The sequence below is a fragment of the Corvus moneduloides genome, chromosome 7 (genome assembly GCF_009650955.1).
Source record: "Corvus moneduloides isolate bCorMon1 chromosome 7, bCorMon1.pri, whole genome shotgun sequence".
Taxonomy (NCBI): domain Eukaryota; kingdom Metazoa; phylum Chordata; class Aves; order Passeriformes; family Corvidae; genus Corvus; species Corvus moneduloides.
In genome coordinates, this window is record NC_045482.1 from 19,603,332 (window position 1) to 19,617,940 (window position 14,609).

The window sequence follows — 14,609 nt, forward strand, 5'->3', positions numbered from 1 at the left end:
CTCAATCCTATCCCTGAGTTGCAGTTTGTTGCCCCAGTATGACACTATAAACAATCTCTGAAGCGATCTAGCTTAGAATGAAACATCAGCAAAACATGGTAGTAAAAATAACCCAGCATTTCAGTTTATCATGCAGTTCCTCCCCTGAGTGCTTCTACTGCAAAGATCCTTAATGTTTTACCAATTCATTCTTTGCTGACTTATTCTGTCTGTCAAAACAGACACAAAAATTTCAGCCTTCGTAGAGATTTAAATTTTTTAAAAATGTATATCCTTTCATTTCATGTTTGTTGTTCCTGTGGCTATTTGGACTAGTCCATTAAATTCACATCTGGGTTCAGTAATTATTGCCTCCAGCTGCTCCTTGCCTGCCCCCTGCCAGAAGCTTTTATTCCCTCTTTGCACCACAATAATTGTTTATTTGATCACCATTGAAACCAGAGCTGTCCCTAGATGAATTTGCTTAAGTACAGCCTGTGGGACCAAGCATACACTGAATTTTGCAACATAAACTGCACAGGAGAAATAATCCACTAAACCATTCACAGTTCATCAAACTTAAGTTTTTTCTTTTTCCCCCTCATCTTCCAAACAGCTCACATTATTTAAACCCTTTCTGATAGGGTATCTTCTTGCTCAGGATTTCCTTATTTCTGCTTTACCTTGCTGCGGCTGCATGAGCTTCTTCCTATCTTTCCTTTCAGTTGCCATTTTCAGCTACAAGGAGAACTAAATACAATTGTAGAAGACACGACAAAACCAGTGGTTTTGGGAAGTATAGTGAAGCAATTGTGTGAGACTCTTTACAAATTACTTTGATCAGTGCTCCCAGACATAGTAAATCTAAGGCATTATTTATGAAGAATGACAGCTGAATTGTAGAAAACGAAGATAAAATTGTGGGTTCTACATCTGGGTAGTTTTACTTGTAAATATTTATGTATATTTAAAGAAAATAGCTATAATTAAATGAGGGTGAGAAGATAATGTAATGGCACTTGCATTCCACAGATTTTTCCATGTGTGGGGGATTTTTTTCTTTCCATTTTCAAAATCATCCTTTTAAATTAAACTAGCTTCTCTGGAAAACTGCTTTCAACTCAAATAATAATTTAAAGTGAAGATTAAATAGAAAAAGATGGCATATTGGTTTGAAGTTATTTTGCTTCTGTGACTTCCCTAAAGTTAAATTGTTTGGAATCACAGTAATACAGTCAGACAATATAGATCTTTTCCTCTCACTGACATTTTTTTCTCTACAAGTCTTTGCTTGAAGTCTCATGTGCAGGTCAGGCTGCTGATTTAGATGACTTGCTTAACTTCAAAGTGGCAGAATGCCGTTCACATCTAAAATCTGCAGTGATTATTTCTCCACCATCCTCTTAAGCTTCTTCAGTTTTCAGCAGTGTGTCACCTTCTAATTGCTCTGAGCACTCCTCCCTGTACCTGAAAAAATTTGCTATTCTGTATTTCTCAAAAGGCTGTGTGACTCTAAGAAGTGTGCAATCAGATCATACCCACCAATCCTATGAATGCCATTTTCAAGTGAAACTACCACTTCAAATTTCTGCAATATAATTACAGATACTCATTTTATGCTATAATTTATACATGAAAAACATGTCCTCAAATTGCCCCCTCTTGTAGCCTCCTGGTGACTGCAGACTAAGGTATAGGAAAAACATTCCAAGGAGTGAGCAAAAATACTCCAGCTCGAAAGCATCTGGGCATCTCAACAGTAAATTATTTCATGGCAAAATGGATGCTATCTCAGTTGTAGCTTCCTACAAACCATTTAGGACTCTGTGCCAAAACAATATCATCAAGTCTACAAAGAAATATTGAAAACCAGTCCAGAAAACACGAGAACTGCTAAAATGCATTCTCAGCATGCAACCCTTTCTGCAAAGCAAGGCATTAACAGTCCTACAGCACCATTCATTTCTAAGTGATTCAAAATATTGCCTAATGAAATCTAACTTGCTACACTTGAGCCTTGACATGACCAATGCATGGTGAATTCCATCAGGTCTGGAAGACCCCTCTGCTAACAGCTGCTTCCAAAGCCAGCAAGCTCTTCAAAAGCCAAAACAAGAAGTGCATGATCTGTCCCACAGCCATTCTGGTCAAATGATCTTAATTTTGCCTCATATAAACTCAGCCAACCATACACCAAATTTATTAACCTTGTCCCACTGCTTAGTCTAGGTCAGATCTCAATCAGAATCACATGAAAAGAGACCCCCAAAGCAGTTTGAATGCATGCTGAACAGCATAGGTTTTCTGGTTATAAAATGCTTGATGCTTTGTTCTGCTAATGGTTTCTAAACTAATCTGTTAATATAGTTTAATTACTCCAATAATCTCATGTTCATTGCCAAAAGCAGCCTGGTTCCAAGAGGACAAACAATAAAATCTTAAACTAGAAATGAGAACAATTGTTTTAATAGTTTTCCCCCATTTGCAGTTAGCATTGTGGCATCACTATTCTAGATCAGTTTTTGAAATTGAATGATGCTTTCTACCTCAGGCTCCTAGAAACACTGACAAACACAGAGCTGGATAGGCACTAAAAGGACAGTCTTTTGATGTAATTGCAAGCTACAAAGTGTAGAGCTTAGAATGAAGAAGATGCTTAAGGTGCTAAGAGAAAAAAAATCTACTGTTTTCCTCTTATGAGGAAAAATCATAATCTGGTTTTAGGCAAGAAACCTTTCTTGTCATCAAGGTAGAATCTGAAAAGTGATGGGTCTTAAGTAAGGAGATGAATCCTTGTGGAACGAAGTACATGGTTCAATTTATTATATTGTCAGTCCTTGTACAACTGTGTATGTAAGGCTAATGTTTTAGAAGCAAACTCAGGTAAGTAACTTGCTTAAAAAAATAAGCTTGATGAAAATTTTTAGCTTAAAATATAATTATTTCTCACATATATTAGGCCTATTCACAGCTATTAATCATTACTCAACTTCCAATAAAGTATTTATCAACTTAACTCAATGTAAATTTTGTTGAGCATCCACAGCAGGAACAGCAGTGCCCTATCCACTTACCAAGTACTATTCAATTTGCATGTGCTTAAGCCAGCAAGAGGTGTATTTAAACTTTAGCTCAAAACTGGTATTTATCAGATTTTTATGTAAAAGAAAGTGGAAAACATAAGTTTCACAAATTCATACATACAATTTTTAGATGTTAAGTCCATCAGCATATCTCACAGAGAATTTAAATTAAGACAGACAGTTACCCAAAGTCCCTCTGTAAGGATGTTTCTTTCACAAGGTAAAACTGATATCGGGTAAATTAAAATACTTGCTCTGAATTTTTATCCTGCAACGGCTGGGTTAGTTTTCTCCAGGGATTGTATGCAGAGTCTATACTGTAGAGGCGCATGTGCATGGCCAACACGTGAAACAGCTGATCTGAAAGGTGAAGAAGACAGATTGCTGAGTATTATATCCAGTGATATGAACGATTTCACATTAAATTGCCATCACGTATTTTACAAGATTCTGAGAAGTCTGTCATGTCATTCCAAATAAGCTGGTACCCCTAACAAGCACATTTTAATTAAGTATTTATTTACTTTCAAAAAAAGGATTTGAAGAGAAATAAGATTTCAATAGGAGGCAGTGCACGTATGCATGTATACAGAAAAATGTTTCCAAGAAAGGCTGTTTGGAAAGCTTTGACCAGATCTCAGTTGGTTTGGTGCTCCACATACTTAATTACAGGTGTTTTTTAAAAAATCCTGTTTCATATGCTGTTATGTTGCTAAGGTTCCATGCTCACTTCACTTGCCTCTCCAGTTTATGCCGGAAGTGGTGATTTCCTAAACAATTCTTCTTAACAAGGACTGATATACTTTTAACTGATACACTTTTAGCTTTTATTCCTCTCTCTCACAGTTAAGTTCTGTGCACAACATATTTGAAATTTAACTTAAAATTGCTACCAATTCTGGCCCATGACAGGATCACTTCAGCTTTTCAGCTTTAAAAGGTTTATTATTCCTTCTGCCTTCATATGGTTATTTTGCAGGTAACTTTTGGACAAAAACAATCCTCAAGCCAACACACTTCTGACTACACATCAATGACACTAAAGTAGCAACAGTCTTTATAATGTCAGAAATTTGTCTGTACAACCTGCAGGCAGAGTTTGCTGATACCCATCACTTCAAAACCCTCTGTACCTTCCACTGTATCAAAAACATCATTTGCAAAACACTTGCAGAATTTTTCAAACAGAGAACGCATAATTACCCTTGGAGATTTACTGCAGTATTTTATATTAAAATGAACATTTTTATTTATCTATGAATCATATGATCAACACAAATGAAGACATCATCTATCCCTTCATCCCATTAAACGACCCAAGAAAGCAAGCACCATTTAGGTTGACAGCATTTTCAGAGATGTACATGCAATAAAAAGCACAGAATAGTTTGAGTTGGAAGGACTAACTTTAAAGGTCATCTAGCCCAAGCACCCCGCAATGCACAGGAATATCTTCAACTAGATAATGGACTACTAGGGATTCAGACTTCACTTTTTTTTCAATGAATCTTTTTTTATCTTCATAGATTTATACCTAATAAAATAATTAAAGCATCATTTCCCACAATTTTGCTTGCTTCTTTCTTCCTGTCACACTATATCTTGCTATTTGGTGTCATGCTTTTCTCCTGTTCAGTTTTCTAGGACCCTGCTTCCTTACTCCCTTTCATTTTAACTTTTCTTCATTTAACTTTTCCCTGTAGCATCCTGACATCATCTTTCCCCTCCACCCCTTGTACTGATCCCTTTGCATCTTTCTCTCTAAATCTATCTCCCTCTCTTTACGACCCACTTGCTCAACCTACACACTCACAGGTCCTCTTTTTCAAGTAGAAATAGCAGCTATTAATTTATTTTCCATAAATAGACAATTATTCAGAGGTACGCAAGGGCCAAAAGAGCTGCATGACGAAATCAGCTGACTGCCAGAGCCTGAGGGCTGTAATTAGCTCCTGGGGTTTGTAAAATAATTGGAGCTGTAGATGGCATCGGAATTGATAGCTGCCACCTGCTTTCTGAATAAAAACAGTCAATGAGGACAAAATAAGTCATCTTTTCTCCTGGCAACAGATTCCTAGCAAAACACGGCTTTGCTGATAAAGTTCAAAATTCTGAAAATGTACTTATATTTCATCAAAATAATAAAAAACCCCCTCAAGCATGGTTTTATTGGAATGAAACCCATGAAAATATTCGTTCCGTCCCTCCTGCCTGTTCACTAAAATGAATGCTGTTTTTTCCCCCCAACTGCTCCTTGCTTTAAACAGAAATGGGCAACTATGCAAAATTAAATAATAAATTGAAAATTGTTCAGAGTAATTGATTCATCCCCTGTTCCTTTAACAGCTATTCTCCCGAGCTTTTACTAATACAAAATTAATTGCAATTTATTTGTAATCTCCACGTGTGTAACATTTATGGAATCGAAGCACCTTCTGACAGGGACTCGATCTGCCCAGGAAAATGCAGTTCAGCTGCCGTGTAAGACAGCAGATTTTGTCTTCGATGAAGGCCGCGCGGCTGCTCTGCAGGGAAGCACGTTCAGCGCCCGGAGGCAGAGCCTGGCCCCAGGTAAGAGCCCGCGGGCACCCCGGCCCTGCCGCGCCCGGAGCTAGAGGCACACAGCCAGCTTTATTTCTGTTTCACACCACAGTCACTCCAATGGCTTTATTTACCACTTACTATGAAGTACTGGAGAAAGCCAAGGAAAACAGCAGAGCAGTGGAAAGCAAGAACTGGCAACTTGTTTGTGCACCAAGTGCTTGGTGCTGCACCACGTCCTTATGCCTGAGGGACTGGCAGAAACCTGCCTCGGGCCAAAGGAATACCAAGGGCTTTTCCTGTGTGTTTGTGGAATGCATAATTCCAAAACATAAGCATAAAAAGATAGACTGTCTTCCCATTTTCTTTTACCCTACTTGGAACCTTTAAAATACACGTAATTATTGTTTGTAAAAAAGAAGCAGCAAAACATTACCATGACAATGGCCCACAAACATCAATCTTGCCCAGACTTGTGAAGAGTGGGAAGGAAGGCCATTAGCTCACCAGGTATCCCAAAACCCTCTGTCCCTCACAGTCCATCTAACAGCCGATTCCCTCCAGGAGAGTCCACCCTGTAAGGGGGAAAGGCAGGACCTGCTTGTAGCTCAGACTCACCAAAAGATCATTCTTAACCAAATTTTGTAGAAAGAACATTAATTTTAGAAAGCCCAGCAGCAATAAAACTGGAAAAAATTTGAATATGATCCTCCTCTTCTAATAACTTTGTAGTATTTCAGACAGGCTGCATCCAGACAATTTGAATAAATATAAAAATCACACAATTTGGATGCACAATATAATGTCTTGCTGCAAGTCATCAGGGGTTTGGCAGGATTCCAAAGTTTAGACATTTGAGTGAGCAAGGTTACTACTGTTTTAAAACATGTTCACAGACTCATTATCTACATTGATGCACTCGTCGTCACAACTCTCTCAACATATGTCTGTATTTTCATAGAATAGTGTAAAGCTTAAATAACACTTCATAGAATCATCTAGATTAGCAGTTAGAATTAGCTTTCAGTCATGTTAGTGTTCCTAAATCCATTTCTAAAAATGATGAAACTAACTCTATTGTTACTTTGTTATTTTCACTGCTGTTCTTGGTAGATTGTTTTCAACTCTTCCTATATTAACTCTACTTCTTGGACTTAACCTATTGTGAGAGGGGAGCAATAAACTCAGCTGGAATCTGTACTTTCAAAAGAGCAGCTCAGTAGTTAGACACTGCCTTTGCCCTGGGACTGAAGCTCTAAGAGGAAGCATTATAATATTGCTCCTCTCACAAACCTCAAAGATAATGGGTATTTTATCTATATATCCACACTGCACCAGCACCTGCAGCTGCATTGCTTACTGTTTTTAATATTAAAGTACACTCATTTTACAGATGTTGACAAAGCTCTTAAAAATATTCTGCTATGTCACAGTCCAAAAAGCAGGAGCCTACAAAGGCAATTTCACAGCCCTTTTCAGGTTTTGTGTGATATGCACAGCACAAAAGAAGACTAAATTCAAGACATGAAAAGATAGCGAATTGATAGATGAATAGTAGAAATTCTAAAAATGCTGTGCTCAATTGACAAAAATGAGTGATTCAGGAAGTTGCATGCAGATGTAAGTTTTGGTCCCACTCATACTCTTGGTTTGCTCTTTGCCAAAGTGATCCCAAATTTCTACGTAAGTTTTGCTGCCTTTTTTTCTACTTGTTTTTTTTTCTGGTCTCTTGACTGTAAACACTCAAATTACCAGAGTTCAAATCAAATTATGTTTTCTGTTATTAATTCCAATTCCACAATGTATAGAAATGTGCTGTCATAATGAAAACAAAGAAAACTAAGGGATTACCTGACTTTGTATTGCCTGCAACAGTCTAGATAATGTGTTTATACCCCAGTCTCTCTTTATTTTAGGACATATACTGCTGTCATGGAATTTTCTGTCTTGATCCAGATTTCTCTTTTTACATTCCCTAAATTCCGTACATTAGTATTCATATTTACAATGTGAAAACATCACACAGTGACCCAGCAGGTCACTGCAGGTGGAATTGAAAACATCCTTGTCTCAACTGTGAAGATCCTACCAGACCAGGAATGCTTCTCCCAAAGTTTCCTGGGACTATCAAGAAGAATGTTGATTATAACAAAAACCACTTGATACAACCAGATGGGACTTGACTGTCAATAAGGATATTGAGAAATATTTTTTCTCCTGGTAGAGATTTACACAGTCCACTTAGCAACAGAAGTTGCAAAGACCTGCTGAAAGCATCTTCCCATTCATCACTGATCCAGTAGACTTGAATCAGTAAAATAAATGTGAAGGTCAGGAAAAGCCTATTAAGGCATTAAGACTGGATAGTCTTTACAAAATCTCTTACATCTTTACTAAGTCTTAATTGCTGATGAAGCAGCTAATTATCCTCAACACCAAACTCACCAGTGTATGAAATCAACTTTAGCAAAAGAATTTTAAAAGTACCTATCTTTGCTTCTTCCACACTAGATATTAGTGGCGTAACAAGTGTTTTAGAAAATACTTAGGATCACCTGCTGTTGAGAAAAACTGCTTTTTCCAAGTTAGCATGAATGGGCACCAAGGAACTGCAGACTGACAGCTCCTAACTGAAAAAAACTCCAAACCAAGCAAACAAATCCAAACCCAAATCCTGCAACACCAAAAAGCCCAATCAACCACAGAAACCCTCTGTAGCAAGGCATTCCTGAAAACTTCTTTTATTCTTTTTATTTTCAGTGGCTACAGAGAGCTCCATAGGACTCTTTGCAACCATATCCACATTAACAATTACAGGAAAGAGACAGCTGCAACTCAATCTTTCAAATCATAAAAGAATTAGGGTTTTCTCCTTACAGGAATGACCAATACTAAGTGGCTCCAAGTGTCACTGTCCGTACTGGTAAAATGGAGACAGCCATTACCTTCAACATGGTTGAAAAATTTGATACAGAAGGATCATGAAGAGAAACAATGAGTTTCTATGCTCACAAAAACCCTAAAAGCACTGATTAAGCCAACATCATAATGAAGATAAAGGCTTCAAATGAATGAGAAAAAGAAAACCAAAACAAACCAACCAACCAACTAACAAAAACAACTCCTGTGGAGCAATACTGTTTCTCAATGTTTAGAGCCATAGCAGAAGTTACAAAGGTCCTGGACATTCTATTTAAGAAGAGTTTAAGTAACTCTTAAGTAATTTTTTGATGTCCAGTTGTAAATAATGTTCCTTCCAATTATTGCAGCTGATGCTGCAATGCCAGATTGCTATTCGTGGGAAGCATAAGGATAAGGAGCTCATTTAAAGAGATGCTGAAGCCAGAGGACAAGAGGATAAAATATTTAGTCGTTCCCCAAAACCCTAATCTTATCCTTCTCACAAAGGGGAAGAAGGAAAAAAAAACCAACCAAACAAAAAAAGACAGAAAGAAGGAAAATTACTATTTAAAAGTTAAAAAAGGAAGATAATACATTCATTTATAGGTAACTTCTAAATTTTGTGGAACTGTCCATCAACTACTGCAAGATTACCAGAGTATGAATAGCAAAGAAAAACACATCTACACAAGCTAAAGAGAGGTCACAGAATCAGAGAATGTTTAGGGTTAGAATGGTCTTTAAAGATCATCTAGTCCCAACCCCCCAGACCCCTGCCATGGACAGGGACCTCCCCTTCCATTACACCAGGTTGCACAAGGCCTTAAAATCATACAGAGAAATCATAATTATTCAGCCTTCATGCTGTGTTTTGACCCTGTTCTACAAATCTGGAGCAATGAAAACAAAGAGCTACACAAATCTATTACACTTTATAAAACAGAGAAATAAGATCTGTACAGTTGTTATATATCATAATTTTCCCTAAACCCAAGAGAATTTGCAAGGCCATAGACTCTAAAACTGTAATTCAGTCCTTCAAATAGGACTTGATTTTTAACTAATAAGTAATAGGATCCTATTTGCATTTTTTGGTTGCACATGCATACAAAACTTTAAGCTTTAAAATGGCAATTTTGCAGCCAAATTTTCTTCTCACCATTCTTCTCACACAGACTTGGTCACTGATACTAAGAGATACATTAATCATTCTTTATTTTAGTTCCCAAGAGCAGCTGCCCTCATGGTGCAATCCACTAAAACAGTTCTTGACCTATTTGTTCCCACCATCGTCCCTGATGTATGCTGCTGTAACAGGTCACCTGGGACAACATATTTTGTTTTCCACAATATCTAATCACCAGATTTCACAGTTGTTACAAGACTACTGCAGAGTGGTATGCTTAATCACAAAAGAAACCCCTCAGTATCTCACACACAGAAAAAGCAAAACCAGGTTATGTTTTAGATTACTTCTGCTGAACCTGACATGAATGACGTTTAAAAACAAAACCAGTTTCAATACTGTGCAAGGAAGACTTTAACAGAACAGTACTCAAGTTCTAGATAGGGTATGGATTTTTGTTGGGGTTTTATGAGCTCTCCTTCAGTTTTCTTTTTCTCTTAAAGAATTTTCCTCACACATGTTGCCAGGGGGACAAATTACTGGGTGCTTAAGAAAAACAAAAGACCTGGCCACAGGAGTAGGGGTCCATTTGGCCACTCTCTTTCACCTGGACTTGTGGGCTGCTAGTTCTCAGAGTTTGGAGGGAGAGAGAGGCTGGAAGGAATTCAGCAGGAAGGAATTCATCAGCATGGTAGGCTTCTGCTTTTTCGGCTGCCTTCCTTCCACTGGAGAAACCCCGGGATGCCCAAGCCTACCTTCCCTGCCTCACTGGGAGCCGTGCTGCGGCCGCCCTGCCCCCGCTGTTGCTTAGAGCCTTCGCTACTCTGCAGCCTCGCACACCCTGCCTACCGAGACCTCCAGGGGTTCCCACCGCAGCTCCGGAGTTTGATACATCTCGTCTGCCACCCGGGATTGGCTGCCCAGGGGTTTGTGAAGCCTTTGATCCATCTCCTCCTGGGATCCCAGTGCCGCGTGCTCCCCGAGCTCGCTCCGGAGCGCCCCCTGCAGCCGCGGGGGAACCATCGCACCTGCCCTGCTCACCGGGAGCCGCCAGCGCCCCTGCCGGCTGCGAGCGGAACTGCACCCGAGGGGAAAGGGCCTGACAGCCGAGAGAGGGTAGCACTGGGTTTGCGGCTCTGTTTGCTGTTACTGCCATAGTTATTGCTGTTTGCTTGACTGGTTATACACGTATATATATAAAATAGTAAAAAACTGTTATTCCTATTCCTCATATCTTTGCCTGAAAGCCCCTTAATTTCAAAATTATAATAATTCGGAGGGAAGGGGGTTGCATTTTTTTTTTTCATTTCAAGGGAGACTCCTGCCTTCCTTGGCAGACACCTGTCTTTTAAACCAAGACAATTTTAAAAATTTAAAAATTCTTTCCTCACTGGATAAGACAATGAAGAAGTTGAAGGTACATTTTAAATGAAACTTCAAAAACAGGATTGGAAAAATAAATGACTATGGAAGGATGATAAAATATACTTCAGAACATGAATCTACAGAACTGCAATTTTTCATAATTTAAACACAGGGATATGGAAGGGGCAATGAAGGAAACACACAGTTATATTCGCCTGGCTTTTTCTTTCTCTCGGACCCAGTTTTAAAGGCACAGAAAGGCACAGGATTCATGTCTGGGCATAGAGCAGGTGATACAGGATACACATCATAAAGTCACCCCAAGACAAATGGTTTAGTGAAAACAAACCTTGCTATATATATAAAGCTAACTCTGCTTCCACTAGTCATATTTAACCTATTTTCCAAACCTAAATATAATAATAATAATAATAAATGGAAATACTGTACAGGTCTGTTCTAGGAAAACCACATTACCTTGCATTAAAAAACAAGTCCATTTTAATGCAGGATTAAATATGACTAGCTTGCTAACAATTTCACAAAGTACCAATACAGAACATAGACAACATGCAAACATTTTAACAATGAATAGATGACATTCACCTCTCTGTGCTGTGTAACGCAACAACACATTCATATACATAGTGCCTTTACCTGGAAGGCCTTGAATGGTTCTGGAGTGCAAGATAAATATTAAAAATACCAATATGACTGACTTAGATGTAAATAATCTACCCAAAAGTGTGGAAAAAACCACGTGCATGGCGGTAAGATGCTGTCCATACCCTTTTATCAGAAATGACTATAATCCTTTTAGCAACTGCTAAAGGAAAAAGCACTAGTACAACACACTTGAAATTACACAACAGTTTAAGAAAGGAACAGAAAAATATTATTGTAAACAAAGTGCAATGTATTGTAAGTAGAAACAGGAAAAAAAATCAAGATATGTTATCAGGTTTAAAAAAATCATCAATATGCTTTTAAGTCACTATTCTAGCAATTTCAGATTAAACCCCTGTGTGCAAGTCGAATCATATCATGGGGGAAAAAAATTTCTTCTCCCTAAATACATACACAATTCTGAATACAAAGGGGATAATCTTTAAGGTCCCTTCCAACCCAAGCCTCTCTGAGATTCTATGAAAACAAAGTTTTCCTTACTTTGCATATAGACAATTAATGCACAGTTTCACAGTGGATTTGCAACCAAGAAGGATGTATTTTAGGAACATTTTAGATTTTGTCAACTAGCACATATTTTTAAAAGCAACAGTTGATGTAATCTTAAAGCTTCTCTTTGACAAGACAACTTCTGTACTTCTTATGTGTGAAAAGGATCTCTAACTTTTGGTAAGTTTAGTAAGTTTAGTTTGTTCCAGTAATCTATTTTGATGAACAGGAAAACTGGTTCACTTCCTGACACATACAGAGTCAATGGCAAGGTACTAAAAAGGCTGGAAAAATAGGTAAGGATGATATATGAATTTAAACAGGACTTAAAATTGTCATGCCTAGTTGAAGTATCCATCCAGCATAAGACAATTCTCCAGTGGAAATACATCCTCCATGTATCATTTCCAATTTTGTAATTCTCCAAAAAGAATTACAATCTCCAGTGATTAAAGTATTTTCCATGCATTTCAAGGCTTGAGAAATATGTATTAAAATTCCTGACAAATCTTTTCACAGACTGTCAGCAAAAGGTATGCTTTCTTGCAAAGTCAGGTCCTAAGTATGTAAGAGTCCTTCTTTATGCAAGAGGATGTTGAAGGGATGGTGTGGTAAGAATTAAGAAAAAAATTAAATAATGTATTATACAAACCACCTAGTGTCAGCTACCAGGCCTTAAGCTTGTTGGCATTTTTTTCTTTCATTTTTCTTCAAATAACCCCAAAGGAAAAAAAAAAACACTTTGAGGTGGTTTCTCCTTTTGTACCAACTGATGTAGTTCAAACAGCAACAGTGAAGCTACACAGACATACACAAAGGAAGCTGCCCACCAATCCAGTGGTTCAAGCACTCTCTGCAAAATCATAATCTTCCAGCACTTAATGACATTAATTGGTGATGAAGCACCATCACCAATTGGTGATGAAAGCCCATTATCTTTTAGATCCATTTACCTATTTAGCTACGTTTTGAATACGTACATGTAACAAAAATTTGATGTGACATCAAACATTTCACAGTGTTTTAATGAATGTGTTTCATTCTACTTTCATCTTAAAAAAGTAAATCACATAAAAACTGAGATCTCCTGATTTTGCAAAACTATCAGTGAGATAAAAATATGACCTTGCAGATTACCAGCCACTTCCCTGCATACATTCTTCTAAACTCTAAAATGTCAAGAAATTTTATGACCAGTAAAGCCATGTGAAAACAAGGATACACTATCATTTTCTGTAACATCATTGTAAATTTTTTCACTTTCAAAAATTTTTTTATTTTAAGCTGAAATCTCCACCCTAACCTGCTCATCATGTCCTTCCAAATACATGCCTGTGAAATGAGTAACACATTAGTAAGAAACTAAAATTCAGGGAGAAAGTGTCCACCTTACTAGGTGAGCACACAATTAAAAATACATTGTAATCTAAGTGTAAATTATCTGCAGAACCTTGGTTTACTAAATGCTTCAAATTTGCACACAGTGATCTAGAGATGTTCTTTTAACACATGCACTTTTCAGGTGCTTTGGTCTGCTGAGAAAGGGGGGTAATGGTGGTGGGGAAAGACAATGTGCAGTATGGTTTAAAACCACTTTTCAAAATAACAACACATGAATGAAATTAGTTGAACTACATTTCCTGGCAGTAACAAAAGGCTTTTGTCCTAGAGGGAATATGGACAGCATAGCACTTGGTGAGATTTCTTTGGGGACTTGTCACCTCAAATGATGAGGAAAGCATCCCCCATAAATTGTGTACCAGAAGGCAGAGGTGGGCCTAAGCTTTCTTTTTTCCTACAGAATCTGCTGCTATTGCTACATAAGCTTGACTTAAATAAGCATTATTAGTAGTAGCAGTATTCTGGCAGGATTTCCAATTTTTCCTGACAAAAGAATATGTCCATTTGTAACTGTTTATATTCCAGCAAAAGATTAAAATATTTTCTTTTAAGGAAAAAAACCTCTCTTGGCAGCAAGAAGTTGCTTTATTGGACAATTATTAAAGGTTTCAGAACAACAAAAATTTGAAAATTTCTATGGAAGAAAATTTGCAAAACTCTGTGGAAGAACTAGGCAAATTAAAGACACTGGACATTATAGCTGCATATTTCTGAGACCAAGTCATGAGCTATTTTAGCATTCAGAAAACAAACTGCTTTCTTATTGCTAGCAACAACCAGGGTGAAACAAAGCTTTCCTGCTTCACCCATAAACCCTTCTAGCATTACTCATAAAAATGCAAACTTATTAAAATATTACATGGATAGTATGACAATTGATTTCTAAAGAATTGTATTCGTAAGACATGAACAGCTATAATGAAGAATTTGTGCAAATTAGTTTTCAGATTTCTCTAACAGAAACAAAAAAAACAAAGACTCTGGACAGAAATAAAAAGGTTTTAAAAGGAAAAAGCTGATGTAATTCAGAAAATACC

The 14,609-nt window shown here is 37.5% G+C and overlaps 1 protein-coding gene across 6 annotated transcripts in view; it reads right to left on the reverse strand.

The window, feature by feature from the left end:
- UBR3 (ubiquitin protein ligase E3 component n-recognin 3) overlaps positions 1-14,609 on the reverse strand; it is a 109,319-nt gene that overhangs the window by 20,703 nt on the left and 74,007 nt on the right. For all 6 annotated transcript variants that reach the window (XR_004241368.1, XM_032115132.1, XM_032115131.1 and 3 more), the window contains one exon: positions 3,317-3,422. Coding sequence is in view for 5 of the 6 variants with exons in the window: in XM_032115132.1 (XP_031971023.1) it covers positions 3,317-3,422 (106 nt within the window). In the remaining variant the exon portion in view is untranslated. The remainder of the gene's footprint in view (positions 1-3,316; positions 3,423-14,609) is intronic.